We start from the raw sequence: 21,870 nt of genomic DNA, 5'->3' as shown, positions 1-21,870 counted from the left end.
AGCCACGCTGCTCAGTCCACATAAGGGCTATCGGAGTTGTGAGGACTTATGCTTAGGAGGCAGAGGTCATGGGTTCTAATCCCGGCTCAGCCACCCTGTCAGCTGTGTGACCTTGGGCAAGTCACTTAACTTCTCGGTGCCTCAGTGACCTCATCTGTTAAATGGGGATTAAGACTGTGAGCCTCACGTGGGACGACCTGATTATCCTATATCTACCCCAGCGCTTAGAACAGTGCTTGGCAGATAGTGAACGTTTAACAAATGCCAACATTATTAGAGAAGCAGCGTAGCTCAGTGGAAAGAGCCGGGGCTTGGGAGCCAGAGGTCATGGGTTCGAATCCCGGCTCCGCCACTTGTCAGCTGTGGGACTGTGAGCAAGTCACTTAACCTCTCTGTGCCTCAGTTACTCATCTGTGAAATGGGGATTAAGACTGTGAGCCTCCTGTGGGACAACTTGATTACCCTGTATCTACCCCAGCGCTTAGAACAGTGCTCTGCACCTATAGTAAGCGTTTAATAAATACTAACATCATTATTATTATGCGCTTGGTAGAAGTGGGGAAAGGAATCCCGGAAGGCCTCGTGGAGGAGATGTGATTTTTAGGCTATGAAGATGGGGAGAGCAGAGGTAGGTCCGAAGGGAAGGGAGAGAGAGTCTTAGGCAGCAGGGATTTCTCTCTTTAGTGCTGTACTGTACTTTGCAGGTTCAGTGTTCTGCACACAGTAAGTGCTCAATAAATACGACTGAATGAATGAGTGGATGAGTGTGAGCTCGCCCTCTACACTGTGAGCTCACCGAGGGCAGGGAATGTGTCCATCGACTCCGTCGTATTGTACTCTCCTAAGCGCTCAGTACAGTGCTCTGCACACAGTAAGGACTCAGTATCGCTGATGGTTGAACAAGGCTTCGTCGGCAGGGGGCTGAATCTATTACCTCTGTGAAAACCCTCCCCAGCATTTAGTAAGAATAATAATAATGTTGGTATTTGTTAAGCGCTTACTCTGTGCAGAGCACTGTTCTAAGCGCTGGGGGAGATACAGGGTCATCGGGTCGGCCCACGTGAGGCTCACGGTTAATCCCCATTTTCCAGATGAGGTCACTGAGGCACAGAGAAGTCAAGTGACTCGCCCACAGTCACATAGCTGACAAGTGGCAGAGCCGGGATTCGAACCCATGAGCTCTGAGCCCTGGCTCCCAAGCCCGGTCTCTTGCCACTGAGCCACGCTGCTAGTCCAGTGTTCTAGCCACTAAAGCAAGCTGCTAGTACAGTGTTCTAGTCAGCGTGGCTCAGTGAAAAGAGCCTGGGCTTGGGAGTCGGAGGTCACGGGTTCGAATCCCCGCTCCGCCACCTGTCAGCCGGGTGACTTTGGGCAAGTCACTTCACTTCTCGGTCCCTCAGTTCCCTCATCTGTAAAATGGGGGTTAACTGCGAGCCTCATGTGGGACAACCTGATGACCCTGTATCTCCCCCAGCTCTTAGAACAGTGCTCGGCACATAGTAAGCCCTTAACAAATACCAGCATTCGTCACTAAAGCAAGCAATAATGCTATTTATTGACTGATGGCAGAGTCAAAGCGTCGCTTAAAGATCCACCTGAATGGACACAGAATAGGGTGGAAGAAGAGCATGCTTTTCTTTTCAGTCGGTAGATTGCCAAATCGAATATGCTCTTCCGTAGTCCCAGTGCAAGGCATTCGTTTCATTAAAAAAAAATACCTAAAATGATTTATGTTCACAAAATAGATCGACTTGGTTCGGCATTAATACTACCGTTTCTTTCCTGACTCCACCTGGGGTGAGGATGTGTCTTCCTGGGGAAAACGGGGATCTGAGCCGCTCAGTGTTTGGGCAGCCCCTCCTCTTTCTGGTCTTCCTGAGCTGCCGGCTGACCTTGGGCAAGTCACTTAATCTCTCGGGGCCTCAGTTTCCTCATCTGTGAAGTGGGCACCTGAAACCCTCCGGGGTACCAGAAATCCCGCCTCTTCTAATCCTCTAATCCATTCAATCAGTGGTGTTTATTGGACGCTTACTATGGACAGATCACTCTACTAAATGCTCCGGTGAGAACATTATAACAGAATTAGCAGATACGTTCCCTCCCCGTAACGAGCTTAGAGTCTAGAGGGGGAGACCAACGTTAATATAAATAAATAATGTGTGATACGTAATTGAAAGGTATGTACATAATACTACATATCCATACTACATATTCTATCTAGCCTCCCTGGGCTGCTGTGCGACAGTGGGCAAGCCACTTAACCTCTCTGAGGCTCAGACCCCTCTTCTGTAAATGGGGAGCGGCGCATGCTCTACTCTACCTCATAGGGGAGTGGGGAGAGCGCAGATAAGAAATGTGAAAGCACTTTGGGAAATGAGTGCTGGGCAAATTCAAGGTTTTTATTATTAAAAATAAAATACCTGTGTATTATTATGGATAAAGTTCCTCTGTCAAGCATTGCAGATGGGATTTCTGGAGGCTAGCGAATGAATCTATTTTAATCCTAGGACTTGTCCCCCGTATTTCATTACCTTGTGTGCGTGGCTGGGGCCGGGGGTAATGCTTGGATGCTTGCCTCATAATTGGAGTGGGATAAAGCGTATCTCAGTATTTGACTGTGTCAAGAAAATGATGCATTTTGGTTGGGACATTCCTAAAGATGTAATGAAATGTGAGATCCAAAACAAGACCACTAGAGATTTTTTTTTTCCTCTGCCGTGTAGTAGTTCCATGGGTCTTGTGGACAGGGCCCAGGTTTGAGACTCGGGAGAAGTGGGTTCTACTCCTCATTCCGCCTCCGCTGTGTGGCCTTGAGTGAGTCACTTCACCTCTCTGGACCTCTGTTTCATCATCTGCAAATTGGGGAGAATGATAATGCCTGCCTCTTCCTAGCTCACGGGGATGTTGTGAGGATAAAAGAAGGTCTTTTCATTCCCTAGACTGTAAGCTCCCTGTGGGCAGGAGTCATTTCTACCAACTTTGTTGTATTGTAATGATGGTGATTTGGGTATTTGCTGAGCACTTACTATGGGCCAGGCACTATACTAAGCGCTGGGGTAGATACAAGCTATTTGGGTTGGACACAGTATCTGTCCCACGCCGGGCTCACAGTCTCAATCCCCATTTTCCAGATGAGGTCACTGAGGCCCAGAGTAATAATAATAATAATCATTATGGTATTCGTGAAGCGCTTACTAGTGAAAAGACTTGCCCAAGGCCACACAGCAGACAAGTGGCAGAGTTGGGATTAGAATCCATGATCTTCTTTCTGACTGCCAGTTCGGTGCTCTACCCATTAGGCCACGCTGCTCTTTGCTATTGCATTCTCTCAAGCATTCAGTACAGTGCTCTGGACACAGCATGCACTCATTAAATAGTATCTATTGATTGATCGTGAATTTGAATTCCCTGTGGAAAGGCCAAATCACTCTGCAATCCAGTGTGTTATCAAAGGATAATTTTCAACAATTTGTTTTCCATTTTGGATGCTTCTTGACTCACTGAATTCGCACGGGTTCTAATGGAAAGAACCCCCTCTCAGGCTCACACCTGGCGAGTTTTCAGTCCTCTACCAGTCTCGATTATAGGAGGGAAAGTCAAGTAGAGGCCTATCCATTCCATTCCTAGCTTGGCCGGTGGCTAGCGAGTGGCAGGCCACCTGCAACGAGTCAAAACTCACACCTGTGCTGGGCAGCGGAGGCACGGGAGAGAGTCGAGGGTGGAGACTCGAGTTTACTGCGCGGAAGGAGGCGAGGGTAAACCACTTCTGGATTTTTATCAAGGAAACTCTCTGGATCCACTACCAGAACGATTGCTGATGGAGGAGGGGCGTTCTGGGAGAGAAATGTCCGTGGGTTCGCTATAGGTCGGAGACGACGCGACAGCTTTAGACAAAATGGAAAGAACAGCAGCTGGAAGTCAAATTCTAATCTCAGCAATGCCGCTGAGATGCTTTGTGACCTGGGGCACACCTCTTAACCTTTCTGGGCCTCACTTCCCTCATAATTGAAATTGGGATTCAGTACTTCTTTTCTCTCTTAGCCGATGAGCCTCATGAGGGACAAGGCCGGGTCTGCTCTGATTTTTTTTCTTGATTTTAATGGTATTTAAGCGCTTACTATGTGTCAGGCAATCTACTAAGCATTGGGATAGATACAAAATAATCAGGTTGTTGGTTACAGTCCCAGTCCCTCATGGGCCTCACAGTCTTAAACCCCATTTTAGGGTAGAAGTAACTGAGTTCCAGAGAAGTGAAGTGACTTGCTCAAGGTCACACAGCGGATAAGAGGAGGAGCAGAATTAAACTTAGGTCCTTCTGATTCCCAGACCCATGCTCTACCCACGGGGCCACACTACTTCCAATGATTAGCTTGCTTCCACCCCAGGCTGTAGCACAGTGATTGGGAACATCTTAAGCGCTTAATAAATGCCATCACTGGAGTTGCCAGTGGATTTATTCCACCTCCCTCAAGTCCTTAAATTTAGGGCAGGTCTCCTCTAAATCTGGATTTGCCCACCCAGAAGATTCCTGGCCCCTGCTGTTCACAGACTCCGATCAATTAATCAATCAGTGGTATTTATTGAGCGCTTGCTATGTGCAGAGGGATGTACTAAGCGCTTGGGAGAGGATGCCGCAACAGATCAAATCTTTCTGGAACCTCCACGTCACCTGATCTGGATGGGCAGTTGATCCAGAGACGGACCAGCTTCCTGGAGGATTCTAGGTAACTGTGAACGCCAAACTCATGCCCATCTGGTGTTGAAAGGTGACCTGTCCCACTGCCGTCGCTCTTAATCGCAGAAGTTCCCGGGACCTGCTTTCTCCCCGACCCGTTATTTCTAACGGGAGCGAGACGCGCTGGATTTGAGATCCTCTGGGTTTGCCCGGCCCCTCACGGCTGCATTTATTGCTGCTGAGGTCTCAGGTAAATTCTGGGCCTTGGCCACGGGTGGAAATCCCCTACTTTGAGCCGTCTCGGAACCGGCGCTGCCGGAGGGAAACGTGGGGGTCGGACAGAAAGAAGGGGGGATGGCTCAGTGCCAATCATCGCTGCTACTGCAAAAATAACCCCAAAGCTCTTGTCCTGTTGGTGGTAGGATTAGCTTGCCCTTCTGAACTGTTGATGGTTAGACTGTAAGCCCGTCAAAGGGCAGGGACCGTCTCTGTCTGTTACCGATTTGTCCATTCCAAGCTCTTAGTACAGTGCTCTGCACATAGTAAGCGCTCAATAAATACTATTGAATGAATAAATACTATTGAATGAATGAATGAATGAATGAATGAATGTCTGAGGACCAGGAAGAGTAGCATCAATCAGAAATACCCCATGTGGGACAGGGACTGTATCTGACCTGATTTGCTTGTACCCCCCGCTATACTTAGTACACAGGAAGTACTTAACAAATACGACAATTATCATCATCATTAAATACGACCTTTGTATCGCTTGTTCCACAGCACGCTTGCCAACTGGTTTTTCTTTTCTTCTCTTCTGCCTCTCCCACAGCACGAATCATAAAGACAAAACAGTGGTGCGATATGCTTCCATGTTTAGAAGGAGAAGGCTGTGATTTGTTAATCAATAAATCAGGCTGGACCTGTACGCAGCCGGGGGGACGGATAAAGACGACCACGGTAAGTGGAACCCGTTCGGTCCTCAAGGGGGTGGGCGGCCGGACTTGCCGCCTTTTTGAAAGAGAAGGTTCACCGGAAGCCACGTCCGTTAGAGGACGGACTAGGAGTGTTGCAAATGGACCTGCGGGCCGTTCAGGCGCAGATTGGCTGTTCGTCGTGGGTGGGACCCCCTTTGAGGAGAGACAGAGGGAAGCCATTTGTGTCCTCCCTCAACAAGTCTGAGAGGGGTTCGAGTTCCCCAGATCCAAGCTGGCCCTTCCTTTCTCCAAAAGGAATCCGTATTCCACGGAGCTCTAAGGCCACGGACAAAATTCCCGTGAGGAGTCCTTGACTTCCATCCTTCCCTGGTTCGTTGCCTGAAAGTCCAGGAAGGAATTCCCGGCCAGTCTAGGAGTACTTGCAGGATCTTCCGTGCTCTGGAATCTCTGAAAATCCCAGAGAAACAGGAGAGCAAGCTGTGAACTTGAGATTAAGAGAAACAGAGCTGATCCAAGGTCAAGGAAGAGGTGGTTGGGTTAATAATAATTGTGGTTTTTTTAAGCACTTACTGGGTGAGTCACTGTGCTAAGCGCTGGGGTGGGTAAAGAATTTTTCCGTGACCCCCATGCGGTTTTCAACTCTCAAGATGTCTCCGATTCTGTGAGAGACATGGGAAAATCCTTCCGCTTTAAGAGTGAATAGTGTTTGAAGATGTTTATGTTGTGGCAGGAGACACGGCACGCACCACACGTTGAAAGATACGGGGTAGCAAACTGTGTGGAAACTATCCCCCGGTACATTTCCCAAGCATAGCTGACCCACCGGAGAGATGTCAGGAGTGGGACAGGCATCTGGCTGTGCACTGGAGAGTTCGATTCCTCAGCTAGTCAAACCCTCACCTGGGGTGCGGACCTTTCCTCCGCCTCAGCTCCGGCCTCCGAGTTTCGCGGCTCCATACCGTTATGTGACACTCGAAACCAAAGCAGCTTGGCTCACGGGAGTCTGGTGTGGTTGAAGATTGGGGGCCACCAGACGATCGCACGGCAGCCCAATTCTCCACTGGGCCAGTGGGATTTGTGAGATGCAGGGAGAGGGATTCATTCCTCCGAAGGGGCAGTGGTGTTTGAAAACCATCATGGCCGCCTCACAGCCCCAAGTGGCTGAAAGGATCACCTCCCCTGGCCCTAAAGAGGGAGAGTTCAGGATCATAAGCCCAGCTACGATTCATCCCACAAAAATCAAGCCTTCAGGGGACGATTTAATAATGATAATAATAATGACAATATTTGTAAGCACTTTCTATGTTCCAGTCACCATACTAAGAGCTGGGGTGAATACAAGCAAATCGAGCAGGACACAGTCCCTGTATCACGTCGGGCTCACAGTCTCAATCCCCATTTTCCATTTGAGGTAACCAAGGCCCAGAAAAGTCACATGACTTGCCCAAGGTTACACAGAAAACAAGTAGCAGAGCTGGGATTAGAACCCATGAACTCCTGACTCCCAGGCCTGGGATTTCAGATGAAACAGGTCGACCTCTGGGCCATAACATGATTTGTCGGTGCTGGTTTTGTTCATCGAACTGAACTTGTACATTTGCAATGTGACTTGGTTTGGGTTTCAGCAGGCTATTGGTTCCATCGTGACCCAAGTGGGACTTAATTGGATTTTGGGAGACTGTTCAGAGAACCCCAGGACCAATCTGGAGGAAGGGTATTGTCTCCGTGGACTAGGAAAGCTGGAATGGAGATATGAAATCGTTGGAGAGTCTCAGAAGGGAAAATAATGTTGCCAAGGCTAATATGGAATTCACGGATGTGGGAAGGATGTGGAACTGGGCGGTCAGGAGACCAGGGTTCTAATCATTTATTCATTCAATAGCATTTATTGAGCGCTTACTATGTGCAGAGCACTGTACTAAGCGCTTGATCACACAAGAGCTAATCACAGCTCTGCCTCTCACCAGCTGTGTGACCTAGGACAAGTCACCTAACTACTCTATACCAGTAAAATGGGACTAAAATAGCCACCTATCCTATATTTTAGGCTGTGATCTGTACGTGGGACAGGGATGGGATCTGGTCTGATTATTTGGTACCTACACTGGGGCTTCACGCAAGGTTTAGCACATAATAAGAAGCAGCATGCCTTAGTGGAAAGAGCCCGGGCTTGGCAATCAGAGGTCGGAGATTCTAATCCCAGCTCTGCCACTAGTCAGCTGTGTGACCTTGGGCAAGTCACTTAACTTCTCTGTGCCTCAGTTACCTCAACTGTAAAATGGGGATGAAGGCTGTGAGCCCCACGAGGGACAACCTGACTACCTTGTATCTACCCCAGTGCTTAGAACAGTGCTTGGCACATAGTAAGTGATTAACGAATACCAACATTATTCATAATCATTTAGAGAAGTCGTGTGGCCAAGTGGGTAGAACACAAGCCGGGGATTCAAAAGGACTGTTAAGCTCTTTGCGGGGAGAGAAGATGTCTGTTTATTGCTATATTGTACTCTTCCAAACACTTAGTACAGTGCTTTGCACACAGTAAGCGCTCAATACACACGAATGAATGAATGATCTGGGTTCTAGTCCACCCTCCTCTACTTGTCTGCTGTGTGACCTTGGGCGAGTCACTCAACCTCTCTCTGCCGCAGTTTCCTCATTGATAAACTGGGGTTGAAGACCAGGAGCTCCTTGTGAGACAAGGATTGTGTTCAACCTATTGCCTTGTATCTACCTCAGTGCTTAGAACAGAGCCTGGCACATAGTAAGTGCTTAACAGATACCATTAGGAAAAAAACTCTAAGAAATATTATTCACATTATCATCATTAATTATGGTCATCTACCTGGCCGACCCGTTTAATTCCTGGGTACTCTTAGGCAGGTCTTCCTGTTTACAATGTTCCAATAAACCACAGATTTCTCATCCAGTGAGGAACCATCTGAAATTCGATTGGAAAAGGCCACCAACCAATCAGTCAGTCAATCGATGGTATTGATTAAATGTTTACTGTGTGCAGAGCACAGTACTAAGCGCCTGGGAGAGAGCAATAAAAAAGAGTTGGTGGAGTTGGAGACAGCCATTAAAATAAATTACAGATTAGGCATAAGCCCGATATAGGCAGGGATTGTCTGTCTTTATTGCTGAATTGTACTTTCCAAAGCGCTCAATACAGTGCTCTGCACACAGTTATCGCTCAATAAATACGATTGAATGAATGAGGGAGGGCTGATTATCTTGTGCTTAAAGGGGAGAGATCCAAGTGCGGGGGGATGGAAAAGAGAGAGGGAGGAGGCGAAATGAGAGCTTAGTTGGGGAAGGCTTCTTGGAGGAGGTGTGCTATTTTATAGTTGGGCTTTGAAGGTGGAGATTGGTGGACAGTTGTATATGAAAGGGGAGGGAGTTCCAGGCCAGGCTTTTTGCTTTTTTTTTTTAATGATATTTGCTAAGTGCTTCCTATGTACCAGGCCACTGTACTAAGCACGGGGGTAGATAAAAGACAATCGGTTTGGGCAGAGTCCATATCCCACAGAGGGCTCATAGACTTAATCCTTATTTTACAGATGAGGAAACTGAGGCACAGAGGAAGGGAAGCAATTTGCCCCAGGTCACACAACAGACAAGTGGCAGAGCAGGGATTAGAACCCAGGTCCTCCTTACTTCCAGGCCCGGGCTCTATCCACGAGGCCACGCCGCTTCTGTGTCTGATGCTCTGCCTCTGGTAACCGGGAGCAGCCCTGCTAGAAGAAATGTCTGGTCATCTTCCTCCAGAGAGAGAATAGTGCATTTCCCGCAAGGCCTCTGGGCCCCCAGGGTCCAGTGAGAGGCATGAGCTGTTACTTACCAAAGACAGAACTTGCCGGCCAAGAGCCGAGAAGATACCAAATCCCGGAGATTCATTTATTCATTCATTCATTCAGTGGTATTTATTGAGCGCTTACTATGTGCATAGCACTGTACTAAGCGCTTGGAATGTACAAGTCGGCAACAGATAGAGACGGTCCCTGCCCTTTGAGGGGCTCACGGTCTAATCGGGGGAGACGGGCAGACAAGAACAATGGCAATAAATAGAGTCAAGGGGAAGAACATCTCGTAAAAACAATGGCAACTAAATAGAATCAGGGTGATGTAACAGTAAACAAAATAAGCAAAATAAATAGGGTGATGAAGATATATACAGGGAGGGATGTCCAACCCCATATTGTACGCATGAGGAGCAGTGTGGCCTAGTGGAAAGAGGCCAGGCCTGGGAGTCAGAGGACCTGAGTCCTATTCCCGGGTCTGCCACATGCCTGCTGTGTGACCTTGAGCATATCACTTCACTTCTCTGGACCTCAATTACCTCATCTGCAAAATGGGGTTTCAAGACCTGTCCTCCCTCCTACTTCGACCGTAAGCTCCGTGTGGGACAGGTACTGTGTCTGACCTGATTATCTTGAACGTTAACCCCAGCGCATAGAACAGTGCTTGAAACATAGTAGGCGCTTAGCGAATTCCACAATCATCATCATTATTATTACTGCATGTCATCTGGGGTGCTTCCCCCTCCCCTGTTAATTATGCCTTCTTGGAGTCCTTCTTGACCGGGAAGGAATCTCAGGAATCTCAGAGCACTTCCACAGAACCTGTGAGGGAGGCTTTGGAAACCTCTGAGCTTTTACCGCTAAATTAGCTGGAGTGAAAAATTAGGGAGTCGTAAGCCACTAAGAGGGAACGCACAGTGGATAAAAGATGTAATTACTCTGACATCGAGCTTGGCGCTTAGCTAAGAAAATTTACTAAAGATCGAGCTTCACCAGGGGCTGGGACTCTCTTAATGGAGTTTACTTCTACCCGGTGGAACCCGGCCCTTTTCTCCATTAATATTTATGGCACATCACTGGAATGGGAGGGGGCGATCTGCCCGATACCTGGAGTAAAATGCAGGTAGTTGCAAGGGATTGAGACAGGTTGAAGACCGTTTTCAGTACATTTTTTTGCCGTGCCCCAGCAAGCAATTAAGATGAATTGGGGAAGGGTTATTGGTACGATCGTGCCGTTGATTTAGGAAGAAAAATGGTCCTGAAGCACTGCTTATGGGAGAGCATCTCATATCGAAAGGTGAGGGGCAGGGAGAGTATGACTCATTAAGGGCGTTTAGTAAATTGAAAAATATTCGAAAAATTGAAAATCGTTAACGGCAAGGAACTAGTTGATGCCTTTCGGCCTTCTCCGGCAGTTCAAGCCAGCTTCGTTCCGGGTTCGAGCCATTAATAATAGTAATAATAATGATAACAATTGTGGTATTTGTTAAGCGCTTACTGTGTTCCAGGCACTGTACTAAGCCAATAGTTCAGTGTATTATTAGTACAAATAGTACTAAGCAAATATCCACCACAGGACTGGGATGGATACAAGCAAATCGGGTTGGACACAGTCACTGTCCTACTTGGGGTTCTCCGTCTGAATCCCCATTTTACAGATGGTGATCTGAGGCCCAGAGAAGTGAAGGGACTTGCCCAAGATCACAGAGCAGACAAGTGGCAGAGGCGGATTAGAACCCATGACCTTCGGTCTCTCTACTAGGCCATGCTTATTATTATGTTATCATTAGTATTATAATTAGTAGAAATGTCATAATTATAACACCAGAATCATTATTATAGCATCAGTATTATTAGTAATAATAAAAATGATAATGATGATAGCATTTGATAAGCACTTAGTATGCATCAGGCACTGCTCTAAGCACCGGGGAAAATACGAGTTAATCAGGTCAGACACAGTCCCTGTCCCACATGGGGCTCACAGTCTAAGGATCGGGGAGAAAGAATATCCAATCCTCATTTTACAGATGCGGAAACCGAGGCTCAAAGAAGGGAAGTGACTTGCCCAAGCTCACACGGTAGGCAAGTGGCGTAGCATTAATAGTGATCTGTAATAGAGAACACAGTCTAAATGCAAGTTTTCCCCTCCGCCTCCCGTAAGAATGAAGGTGTTGGTTGTGACCTCTCTCACGACCGACCTTGCGATCTTGTAAGATTCCAGGCCACTCCACCTAAGCATTCTTGGACTCAGGCAAAGAAACCTCTAAGCTCTACTTGGAGACAGAAATTGCCTTAATGGATCTCTGTGCTATTTCATGTTGAAAAAAAAAAGGATTTCTGAAATGGGGCCGAAAAACACACCGGATGCAATTGAATGTGTCTTGACACGTAAGTAAGGTGGCAAAAAAGGATCCCAGCCTAGCTCTGAAGCCCTGGCTGTCCTATAGGTTTGAAATCCCGGCCTCAGAGACATCAGGGAAAGTTACTTTAGTTTGGTAGCTTTTTTTCTATAAATCCCGAGTTGATAAATGAGCACCGATAATCTCAGAGCAGATCGTGAGGACCAAAGCCTTCCCTCTTTATGAAACTCCTTCTGCCCCCAAATCCAGCTTAACTCCACCCTCAATACCTTTCTCAAATGCCACCTTCTCCAGGAGGCAATCGCTGCTTTAACCCCCCCGGTCTCAAACGCGGCAAATTTCTCAACTGTCACCTCCTCCAGGAAGCAGTCCCTGATTTATCCCCTCCTGGTCAGGTGGCCTCATTAGTCATCCTGGCCTTTAAAGTAGATTCTCTTCCCGCCATCTGTTTTCAGTTAGTTCCATCTTCTTCATTTGGGTTTATCCCCTTTTTTATTTCCCCATTGCACATTTGGGTATTTATGTCCATTTATGCCTCCCTGCTAGACTGTGAGCTCCTTGAAGACACTTTTATTCTTTTATTTGTCTCCCTGGAGTCTAGGATACAGTAGGGGCTCAACAGACGTCGCTCTTGACAATGAAAGGGTGTGGCCCAGTGGACCGAGCATGAGCCTCGGCGTTGGAAGGACCAGGGTTCTAATCCCGCCTCCGCCACTTGTCTGCCGTGGGACCTCAGACAAGTCACTTCACTTCTCTGGGCCTCAGTTCCCTCATCTGGGAAAATGGGAATTAAGACTGTGAATGCCACGTGGGACCTGGACTGTGTCCAACCTACCTTATAGTCAAACGCATTTATTGAGCGCTTACTGTGGGCAGACCACTGTGCTAATCTACCCCACTGCTTAGAGCAGTCCCCGGCCCCTAGTGAGCACTTAACAAATAGCTTAAAAAAAGGCGATGATGGCGACAGTGACGATGATCATGAGGATGATGCCGGTGATATTGATGACGACGACGAGGTTGATATTGACATTTGGCTGCCATGAAGTTGATGGAAGCGCATAGTACAGTGGTCTGCACACAGTAAGCGCTCAATAAATACGATTGAATGAGTGTGGGGGATGCCAAAGACGGCGAAAAGGGGGTTGACTATGAAGGGATGATGGTGTAGGCGATGAGGGTGTCGACCATGACAACAGCGATGTTGGTTTTGGCGATGACGACGACAGTGACAGTCGGTGACGAAGGCGTTGACAAAGAGGATGATGACGATAGTGGGGTTGAGGATGGCTTTGATGGTGACGGTGTTGGTGAGGAAGATGACGGCGATGAGCGGCAGCGGTGATGGACTCGATGTTGATGAGCACGGAGATGATGGGTCGGCATAAGTCGGGCGATCGGTGGTGTTCATTGAGCGATCACCATGAGTAGAGCCCCGAACTAAGCATTTAGGAGACTCTGCTAGAGTCGAGGTGCAGACCAAATCCCCAGGAAATGTTTTGGAGGCACCATGCAGCAAAATATCGAACGACAAGTCCGAGCTGTGGAAACGGGTTCGTTCATTCGGTCCTACCAATCGAGCGCTTCCCGTGTGCAGAGCACTTCTGTTCCCGCCATGGGAAATTGGAGAGATGAAGACAGCACGAAGCACCGGGGTTATCCAATGCAACGGTCCAGCAGAGGGGAAAGTTTAGCTATACTTGGTGGAAAAGGGATTGTCCGCCACGCATTCATCTTATTAATCACACGCGGAAAACCTCACCTTCGACAACATCGGACTTGGTTTCTAAGACGCCCCGTGAGGGTGAAATTCACTGATGAGGGAGGGTCTGAGGGAGGAGGGCTAGAAACCCACCTGCGTTTCACATGCGAAAAGGTCCCTGTTTGTGTTGAGCGAGGAGTGTTCAATCTACACAGCTGTCCGTCTTGTCTCTCGGCAGTCATCGGAAGAAGCTGCAGTAGACAACCTGCCTAATGAAATTCATTTTGCCATGAATTACATCTTGCCTTTCCTTCTTATTTTGCCTGAATTGTCACGGTTTCCGAGAGTTCGATGGACCCCTAGAGAAAATCAGGGAGGAAAATTCCAAGCACGGTATATTTCATTTGCTTTTCAATTATTCTTTGAGTTTTCGAAGGCAAGATTTCGGTGTTCATTGGAGATACTAGGTTTTTTTTCCAAGTCAAGAGAAAAAACTCCCTGTTCCTTTTGACAATCTTCAGCATTTTTCTTTGATGAGCGCTCATCTCCTCCCACCGTACTGATGTTCTTTAGCTGTTGATCAATGGGAGGTAAAGGAAGCAGAATCTAGAGCTTGGTTTATTGTAGAAGGAGAAAGAAGAGACTGAAAAGGAGGAGGGAGAGGAGGAGGAGGAGAATAAGAGTAAACTTACGGAAATCTATTCGGTACCGTGCACTGTAAGAAGGCATCTACTTAGACTCCGAGGCTCCTGGGGGACACGTTACTGTCTGACCTGATGATCTTGTATCTCCCCCAGGACTTAGTACAATGCTTAGCACATAGTATAGCTTAGCAAAGCCTGCGATTATTTTTCTAAATAACTGGGGTATTACAGCGGAACCACATGACAACTTCCCTTCCCTAAAGGATTTTACACTGTAATGCAGAAAACTATCATGAAAAGATTGACAAATAGGGTAATGGAATAATAGTGACTTTCCATCAGTTATCAAGTCCTCTAGCCGATAAACTTGTTACAGGCAGGGAACGTGTCTACCAGTTCTGTTGTATCGTACTCCCCCAAGTGCTTATTGCAGGGCCCTGCACACAGTAAGTGCTCAATGTATGCCGTATATATGTAGCTGTATACATAAATAAATGCATAACTGCTGAGGTGTTGGGAGTCAGTCAGGGAAGGCTTGTAGGAAGAGATTGGATTTCTCCCTTGGAGAACTCATTCGCTCCCATAATTTCAACTACCATCTCCATGAAGATGATGTCCAAAACTCCACCTCCAGCCCTGATCTCTCTCCTTCTCTTCAGTCTCGCATTTCCTCCTGACCTCGGGACATCTCCACCCAGATATGCTGCTGACACCTCAAACTTAACATCCAAAACAGGACTCCTTACTTTCTCACCCAAACCCTGTCCTCCCGCTGACTTTCCCATCACTGTAGAAAGCACCACCATCCTCCTCCTTTTACAAGCACGTGCCCTTGGCCTTATTCTCGACTCATCGCTTTCCTCCAAACCACATATTCCATCTGTCACCAAATCCTGTTATTCATTCATTCATTCATTCATTCAATAGTATTTATTGAGCACTTACTATGTGCAGAGCACTGTACTAAGCGCTTGGAATGTACAAATCGGTAACAATATCTCTAAATTCTGCCCTTACCTCTCCATCCCAACGGCTAATCTGAGCATTTATCCTATACTTCTTTGACTACTGCATCAGCCTCCTCTCTGACCTCCCTGCCTCCTGTCTCTCCCGACTCCAGTCCATAGTTTACTCTGCTGCCCGGATAATTTTTCTACAAAACCATTCAGGGCCTGTTTCCCCACCACTCAAGTGTCTCCAGTGGTTGCCCATCCACTTCCATATTAAACAGAAACTTCCTTATCATTGACATTAAAGCCCTCAATCCCATTGCCCCCTCCTACCTCACCTCGCCGCTCTCCTACTACAACCCGTCCTGCACACTTTGCTCCTCTAATGCCATCCTACTCTCTCTACCTCAATCTTGTCTACCTCTCCGCTTCTGACCTCTCACCCACGTCCTGCCTCTAGCCTGGAACACCCTCCCTCATCATATCCGACGGGAGATCAATCTCCCTTCCTTCCAATCCTTATTAAAAGCACATCTCCTCAAAGAGGCCTTCCCCGACTACACCCTCCTTTCTTCTTCCTCACTCCCTTCTGGGTCCCGTTTGCACTTGTTTTTGCACCTTTATTCACCGCTCACTCGGTAAATATCCATAATGTATTCATTTCTATTCATGTCCGTATCCCCCTCTAGATTGTCAGCTCATTACGGGCAGGGAACTGTCTGTTATAGAGTTATAACAAAATAACGAGCGCTTAGTACAGTTCTCTGCACCCGGTAAACTTTCAATAAATACGATGGATTTATTTTATGGGGGCTCTGTAGGTGGGGAAAGCTGGGTTGCCTCTGAACAGTGAGAAAAATGCTTTTCACGACTGCAGATGTTAGCGGATTTATGCCGGGCAAATTGAATATGTTAATGCTATTCCAAAAATATTCTAATCAGTGTTTATGCCGACAGAGTTTATTTATGTTTGTGTTTCAAGATGTTCGACAGCGCGGGATAAGAATCTACCAAATCGGAAGAAACCCGCTAGATTGAAATTCATTTTTCAAATCAGCTATTAAGCGATACATCTTAATGCTATACTTGATTATCTTTAGAGACTAAGAGCATTCAGGAAGATGTTTTTCTATTATCAGAACTGCTCACCCTGAGCTTTCGTGATTCTCCTTACAATAAGCAAAACCTGTCTCCCATAGCTGAAGAGTGTAAATGTGACCGCGATTACAAAGAATTCTAGGTAAATGGAAAAGGGGATTTTTGAGAAACGAATGGGAGACGAATGGTGTTCTTTTATCTGAAATGGAAAAGCAGATACATCCACACTCAGCTGTGATGCCCAAATCTTGAAATGCCAAAATGATCAATCCCAAAGGGATACAGGCAAGACAAGCAGTTTTATTTATCAGTCAGCTGTGTCTACTAACTCCGCTATCCAAGTGCTTGACGCAGTGCTCTTCCCACAGTCGACGATAAGCTCCTCGATTTCTAGGATTCAAAATTCTAGTATTCAGAGTTCCAGGCAGAGGGAGAGCCCGGAGCCGGGGGAGAGCGGCTTTCGGGAAGGCTGGATCTGGGAGGAGAAATTTCCATCTGCTCTTCATATCTGCATCGAACAGATTGCGGCTTCTCCTTTGGTGCTGATAACAAACACCCCCAACACGTAAACACCGACAGCCAGACAGACACTGACCATGAAAAAGTCAGTTCAGGAGAGTTGTTCCATGGATAGACTTGTTGCCAAAGTGTTCTTTTTCCAGAAGAAATTCACGCAAGCAGGCTCTCTATAAGCAAAAGGCTCGCCAGAGCATCTGAGCAATGTAAACTTGGAATCAAACCATTTCCCCACCCAGCTTCATTCCTCTCGACTAAGCTTGTTGTGGACAGGGAACATGTCTTCCAACCCTATTATGTTCTATGATGATAATAATAAAGATGGCGTTTGTTAAGCGCTTACTATGTGCCGAGCACTGTTCTATGAGCTGGGGGACATACAAGGTAATTGGGTTGCCCCACATGAGGCTCACAGTCTTAATCCTCATTTTACAGATGAGGGAACTGAGGCACAAAGAAGTTAAATGATGCCCAAAGTCACACAGCTGACAAGTAGTGGAGCCGGGATTAGAACCCATGACCTCTGACTCCCAAGCCTGGGCTCTTTCCACTGAGCCACGCTGTTTCTCTAGCCAGGCTGCTTCTCTACTCTCCCAAACTCTCCCAAACACTCAGTCCAGTAAACTATAAGCTCGTTGTGGACAGGGAATGTGTCTGTTATATTGCTACGTTGTACTCTCCCAATGCTTAAAACAGTGCTCTGCATACAGTAAGCATTTAATAAATGCGATTGTTGGATTGACTAATGGAAGATGACTCTCTCTCTCTCTTGTTTGGAGACTCACACAATAGCCAACGCCAACCGAAAGCATGAGGACCGAAACCGCAAGCAGTGAGAAACAGCAAGGCCAAGCGGAAAGAACCCGGGCCTGGGAGTCAGGGGACCTGGGTTCTCCTCCCGGCTCTGCCATTTGCCTGCTGCCGTGACCTTGGACGGGTCACTTCCCTTCTCTGGACCTCAGTGCCCTCCTATGGAAAACTGGCATCCAATAGCTGTTTTCCCTCCTTCTTAGATTGTGAGCTCCCTGCGGGAGGGGAAATGTGTCTGATCATATGAATTTGACTCTGCCCCAGTGCTTCACACGATGTACGTTGCGCAGGGTGACACGGACACCACAGTTAATATTCTGAGCGCTTTGACCCCGGATAACAGAACCCCCGCAGTGTTAGAGGTGTAGAATGTTGGTTCCGTCTCCAGAACGCGGTCATTCGACTGTCGGCGGGAATGCTCACCGCCCTGAATGGATGAGAGGGAGATCTCATGCAGATGGTTTCACAGGTTCATCAGCCTAGTGTATTTCTGTGGTGTTTATCAAGTGCTCACTGTGTCCTAAGAGCTGGGAAAGACGCAATATAATCAGGTCAGACACAGCTGGAGAAGGGGTGAGACAAACACGGCCCAAATCGCTGGTCTGCCTGGTGGCAATGAAAATTTAAGGGGTTGGGACCTCATCTCTGGTATGGAGTCTCTGGTGAAGGCACGGCTCTCTAGATGTCTTCCCACCTTCCTACTCTGTAATCCGGCTAATGGTCGGTATTTACTTAGGAGTGCTATTTTCTTGCGGCTCCTCTCTGTTCTTTTTTCTAAAATTGCGGAAGGAATCCTCTGCATCGTCCGGTCTCGAAACGTCTCAGATTCACTACTGAAACTGAGATCGAGTGAGACCCAGTGGAGAGAGCGTGGAGCTGGGAATCAGGGAACCTGGGTTTTATTCCTGGCCCTTTGCTGTGTGACCTTTGGCAAGTCACTTTAGTCCTCTGGACCTCAGTTTCCTCATTTGTTAAATGGGAATTCAGTACCCCCATTAGGCTGTGAACCCCATGTGTGACAGGGACTATGTCTGACCTTATTGTCTTGAAGCCACCCCAGCGTTTAAGTCAGTGCTTGGCACTTAAAAAGTGCCTTAACAAATACCACTGACGGTGGTCGTTAATATAAATAGTCATGAAACCAACTACTTCCAAGAAGACAATCAATCAATCGTATTTGTTCACTCATTCAATCGTATTTATTGAGCGCTTACTATGTGAAGATCACTGTACTAAGCGCTTGGAAGGTACAATTCGACAACAGATGGAGACAATCGCTGCCCGCCAACGGGCTCGCAGTCTAAAAGCTGAGTGCTTACTCTGTGTAGAGCAATTCAATCTATTGATCGAACACTTCCTGTGTGCAAAGTACTGTGTTAAGCATGTGGGAGTGTACAGAATAACAATAAATAGACACATTCCTGCCCCCAGTGAACTCACAATCTAAAGGGGGAGACAGATATTAATATAAATAAATAAATTGGTAAATATATAAATCTATTTCAGATATATAGAGAAAGATACATATGTCCTGTGGGGATGGGAAGGAGGATGAATGAAGGAGCAAGTAAGAGCGGCGCAGAAGGGAGCGGGAGAAGAGGAGAGGAGGGCTTAGTCAGGGAAGGCTTCTTAGAGGAGATGTGCTTCAATATGATTTTGAAGTAGAGCATTCATCCAATCGTATTTATTGAGCACTTACTGTGTGCAGAGAACTGTACTAAGCGTTTGGGAGAGTACAGTGCAACCCTACAATAGACACATTCCCTGTCCACAACGGACATACTATCTAGAGGGGTGCATAATAAGCACCTACACAGATACCTTTAGAAAAGAAAAGAGTTTATCAACTCTATTGTACTCTCCAAAAGCTTAGTATAGTCCTGGGCACATATTGAGCCACCGATTGATTGAGAGTACAATAGTTATTAGACACGATCCTTGTTCTTAGGGTGCTTATAGTCTACTGTGTACAGGGCACTGTACTGAACGTTTGGGAAAGTCCAGTATAATCAGTAGACATGATCTCAGCACACAAAGAGCAAACAGTCTGGTGGGAAAGCAGATGCTAGAATGAGTAACATACTGAAAGAAGTTGCTTTGTATGTGAATTAGTTTGTAGATAGTAATGACATGAATGATAATAACTGTGGTATTTGTTACATGCTTACTCTGTGCCAGCCACTCTACTAATCGCTGGGTGGGCGGACATGTAAATCGGGTTGGACACGATCCCTGACCCAAATCAGGCTCACAGTCTTATCCCCATTTTACAGATGCGGTAACTGAGGCCCAGAGAAGAGAAGCGACTTGCCCCAGGTCTCACAGTAGGCAAGCGGCGGAGCTGGGATTAGAACCCATGACCTTCTGGCTCCCAGGCCTGTGCTCTATCCACTTGGCCACACTGCTTCTCTGCATGAAATCCTTACTCGATGCTATGTTCATGGGGGGATAAAATCCCTGCCCCAGAGCAGGCTCACCGTATGTCTAGTCCCCATTTTTCAGAAAAGGAACATAAGACACAGAGAGGGTGACTTGTCCAAGGTCACCCGGTAGGAGAGTGGTAGAATTGAGACCAGAACCTGTGTGTGTAGGACAGGTGTTTGTGAATACATAGGTTAGTTGTTGGGGTTCTCTTCTTGACTCCACCCGTTTTCCCTGTGGCTACTTTGAGTACAAGACTTTGGACCCCCAAATCCTGTAGAAATCAGAGGGGCAAACAAGACTTCAGTCCTCTTTTCAGACATTTTTACGTTCATGTCTGCATGGGAAAAAGACATGGCAACATGGAAAAACAGCCACCCGAACGGTGAGAATCCAGCAGACCCGCATCCAAGTGTAGGGGTAGGCGTTTGCGAGGCCAAGTGACGGGTGGGAGAGTTTCAGGGTGGAGGGAAAGAAAGTGGATGTTGGGATCAGAACGAAAGAAATGGGCTGGCCCACGTCCACCATGCAATCGCCAAAGCACAGAAATGTCGCGACGAGAGTTTACCAACTCGCTCGGGATGTTATGCCAACGAGTCCCGTGGAGCTTGGCTTAGAAAGAGTTCAGAAACCCAGGTACCAGATGCTGCGGGGTTGGTGGGAAGGAAGAGGTTGGGAATATTCCTTCCAGGCAGGGAAATCCGCTCGATTTCCCGGAATAATCATTTTCCAGATTTTCCGGCAGAAGGACTCGAAACACAAGCTGCGAGGCGGTCTCGTGTTCACCGCCAGCTTCTGGGGTTGGTGCGTCTTCGAGGGAAGGGCTGACTCACTGACAGAAACGTCACCGAAAAGGAGATGTGAAGGGGAGGGGAAAACTCGCCTTTCTTCCTGGATATAAGACAGCCTTTAAGAAATCGAAGGGCAAGAATTTGCCATTCACCAAGTTGTTACCATTCCGCGAGCGGCTCCGATAGGGTCTTCGGGGATTTAGGCTGTGGCTGGCTCATTTTCGTTTTCTCCTTTTTCGCGAAGACTTGGAGTAACAGTAATAGCTCTAGTCAAGTTGGTATGTTGGTATTAGAAGAAGTAATAATAATTATAGGAGTGGTGGTTAAATAGTGAGCGGGGATTGTCTCTGTTGCTGAATTGTAATAATAATAATGATGATGGTATTTGTTTAGCACCGACTATGTGCCAAGCACTATTCTAGGTGCTGGGGGAGATACAAGAAAATCAGGTGTCCACATGGGGCTCACAGTATTGATGCCCATTTTACAGATGAGGTAACTGAGACACAGAGAAGTGAAGTGATTTGCCTAAAGTCACACCGCTGACAAGTGGCGGAGCCGGGATTAGAAGCCAAGACTTCCGACTCCCAAGGCCCGGCTCTTTCCGCTAAGACACGTTGCTTCTCTACACCCAGTTGAGCTGTGTGCTCTGTACACGGTTAATGTTCAATAAATACAAGTGAAAGAATGAATGAATAATAGTGATAGGAGGAGGAGGAGTAATAGTAATAATGCTAGTGGTAGTTAGTAGTGTTAGCAGTAATAGCAATGCGGGGGTAGTAGAAAAGTGATAGTAATAATCATAGCACGGGCCTGGGAGTCAGAGGACATGAGTTAATAATAATAATGTTGGTATTTGTTAAGCGCTTACTATGTGCCGAGCACTGTTCTAAGCGCTGGGGTAGACATGGGGTTGTCCCACGTGGGGCTCACAGTCTTAATCCCCATTTTCCAGATGAGGTCACTGAGGCCCAGAGAAGTGAAGTGACTTGCCCACAGTCACAAAGCTGCCAAGTGGCAGAACCAAGATTCGAACCCATGACCTCTGACTCCAAAGCCCGTGCTCTTTCCACTGAGCTGCGCTGCTTCTCTCGAGAGAAGACAAGAGAGGGAGGCCGGATGGAGTGCTCTTTCCACTGAACCACACTGCCTCTCATGA

At 47.2% G+C, this 21,870-nt stretch overlaps 1 protein-coding gene across 2 annotated transcripts in view; it reads left to right on the top strand.

The window, feature by feature from the left end:
* The window catches only part of TAFA5 (TAFA chemokine like family member 5), a 190,257-nt gene that overhangs the window by 156,471 nt on the left and 11,916 nt on the right, over window positions 1-21,870 (top strand). For both annotated transcript variants that reach the window (XM_029079525.2, XM_029079526.1), the window contains exon 3: window positions 5,508-5,635. In XM_029079525.2, coding sequence (XP_028935358.1) covers window positions 5,508-5,635 — 128 coding nt within the window. The remainder of the gene's footprint in view (window positions 1-5,507; window positions 5,636-21,870) is intronic.

The sequence above is a fragment of the Ornithorhynchus anatinus genome, chromosome 14 (genome assembly GCF_004115215.2).
Source record: "Ornithorhynchus anatinus isolate Pmale09 chromosome 14, mOrnAna1.pri.v4, whole genome shotgun sequence".
NCBI lineage: Eukaryota > Metazoa > Chordata > Mammalia > Monotremata > Ornithorhynchidae > Ornithorhynchus > Ornithorhynchus anatinus.
The sequence above is the reverse complement of the archived record's forward strand: the minus strand, read 5'-3'. Positions and strand labels throughout refer to the sequence as shown.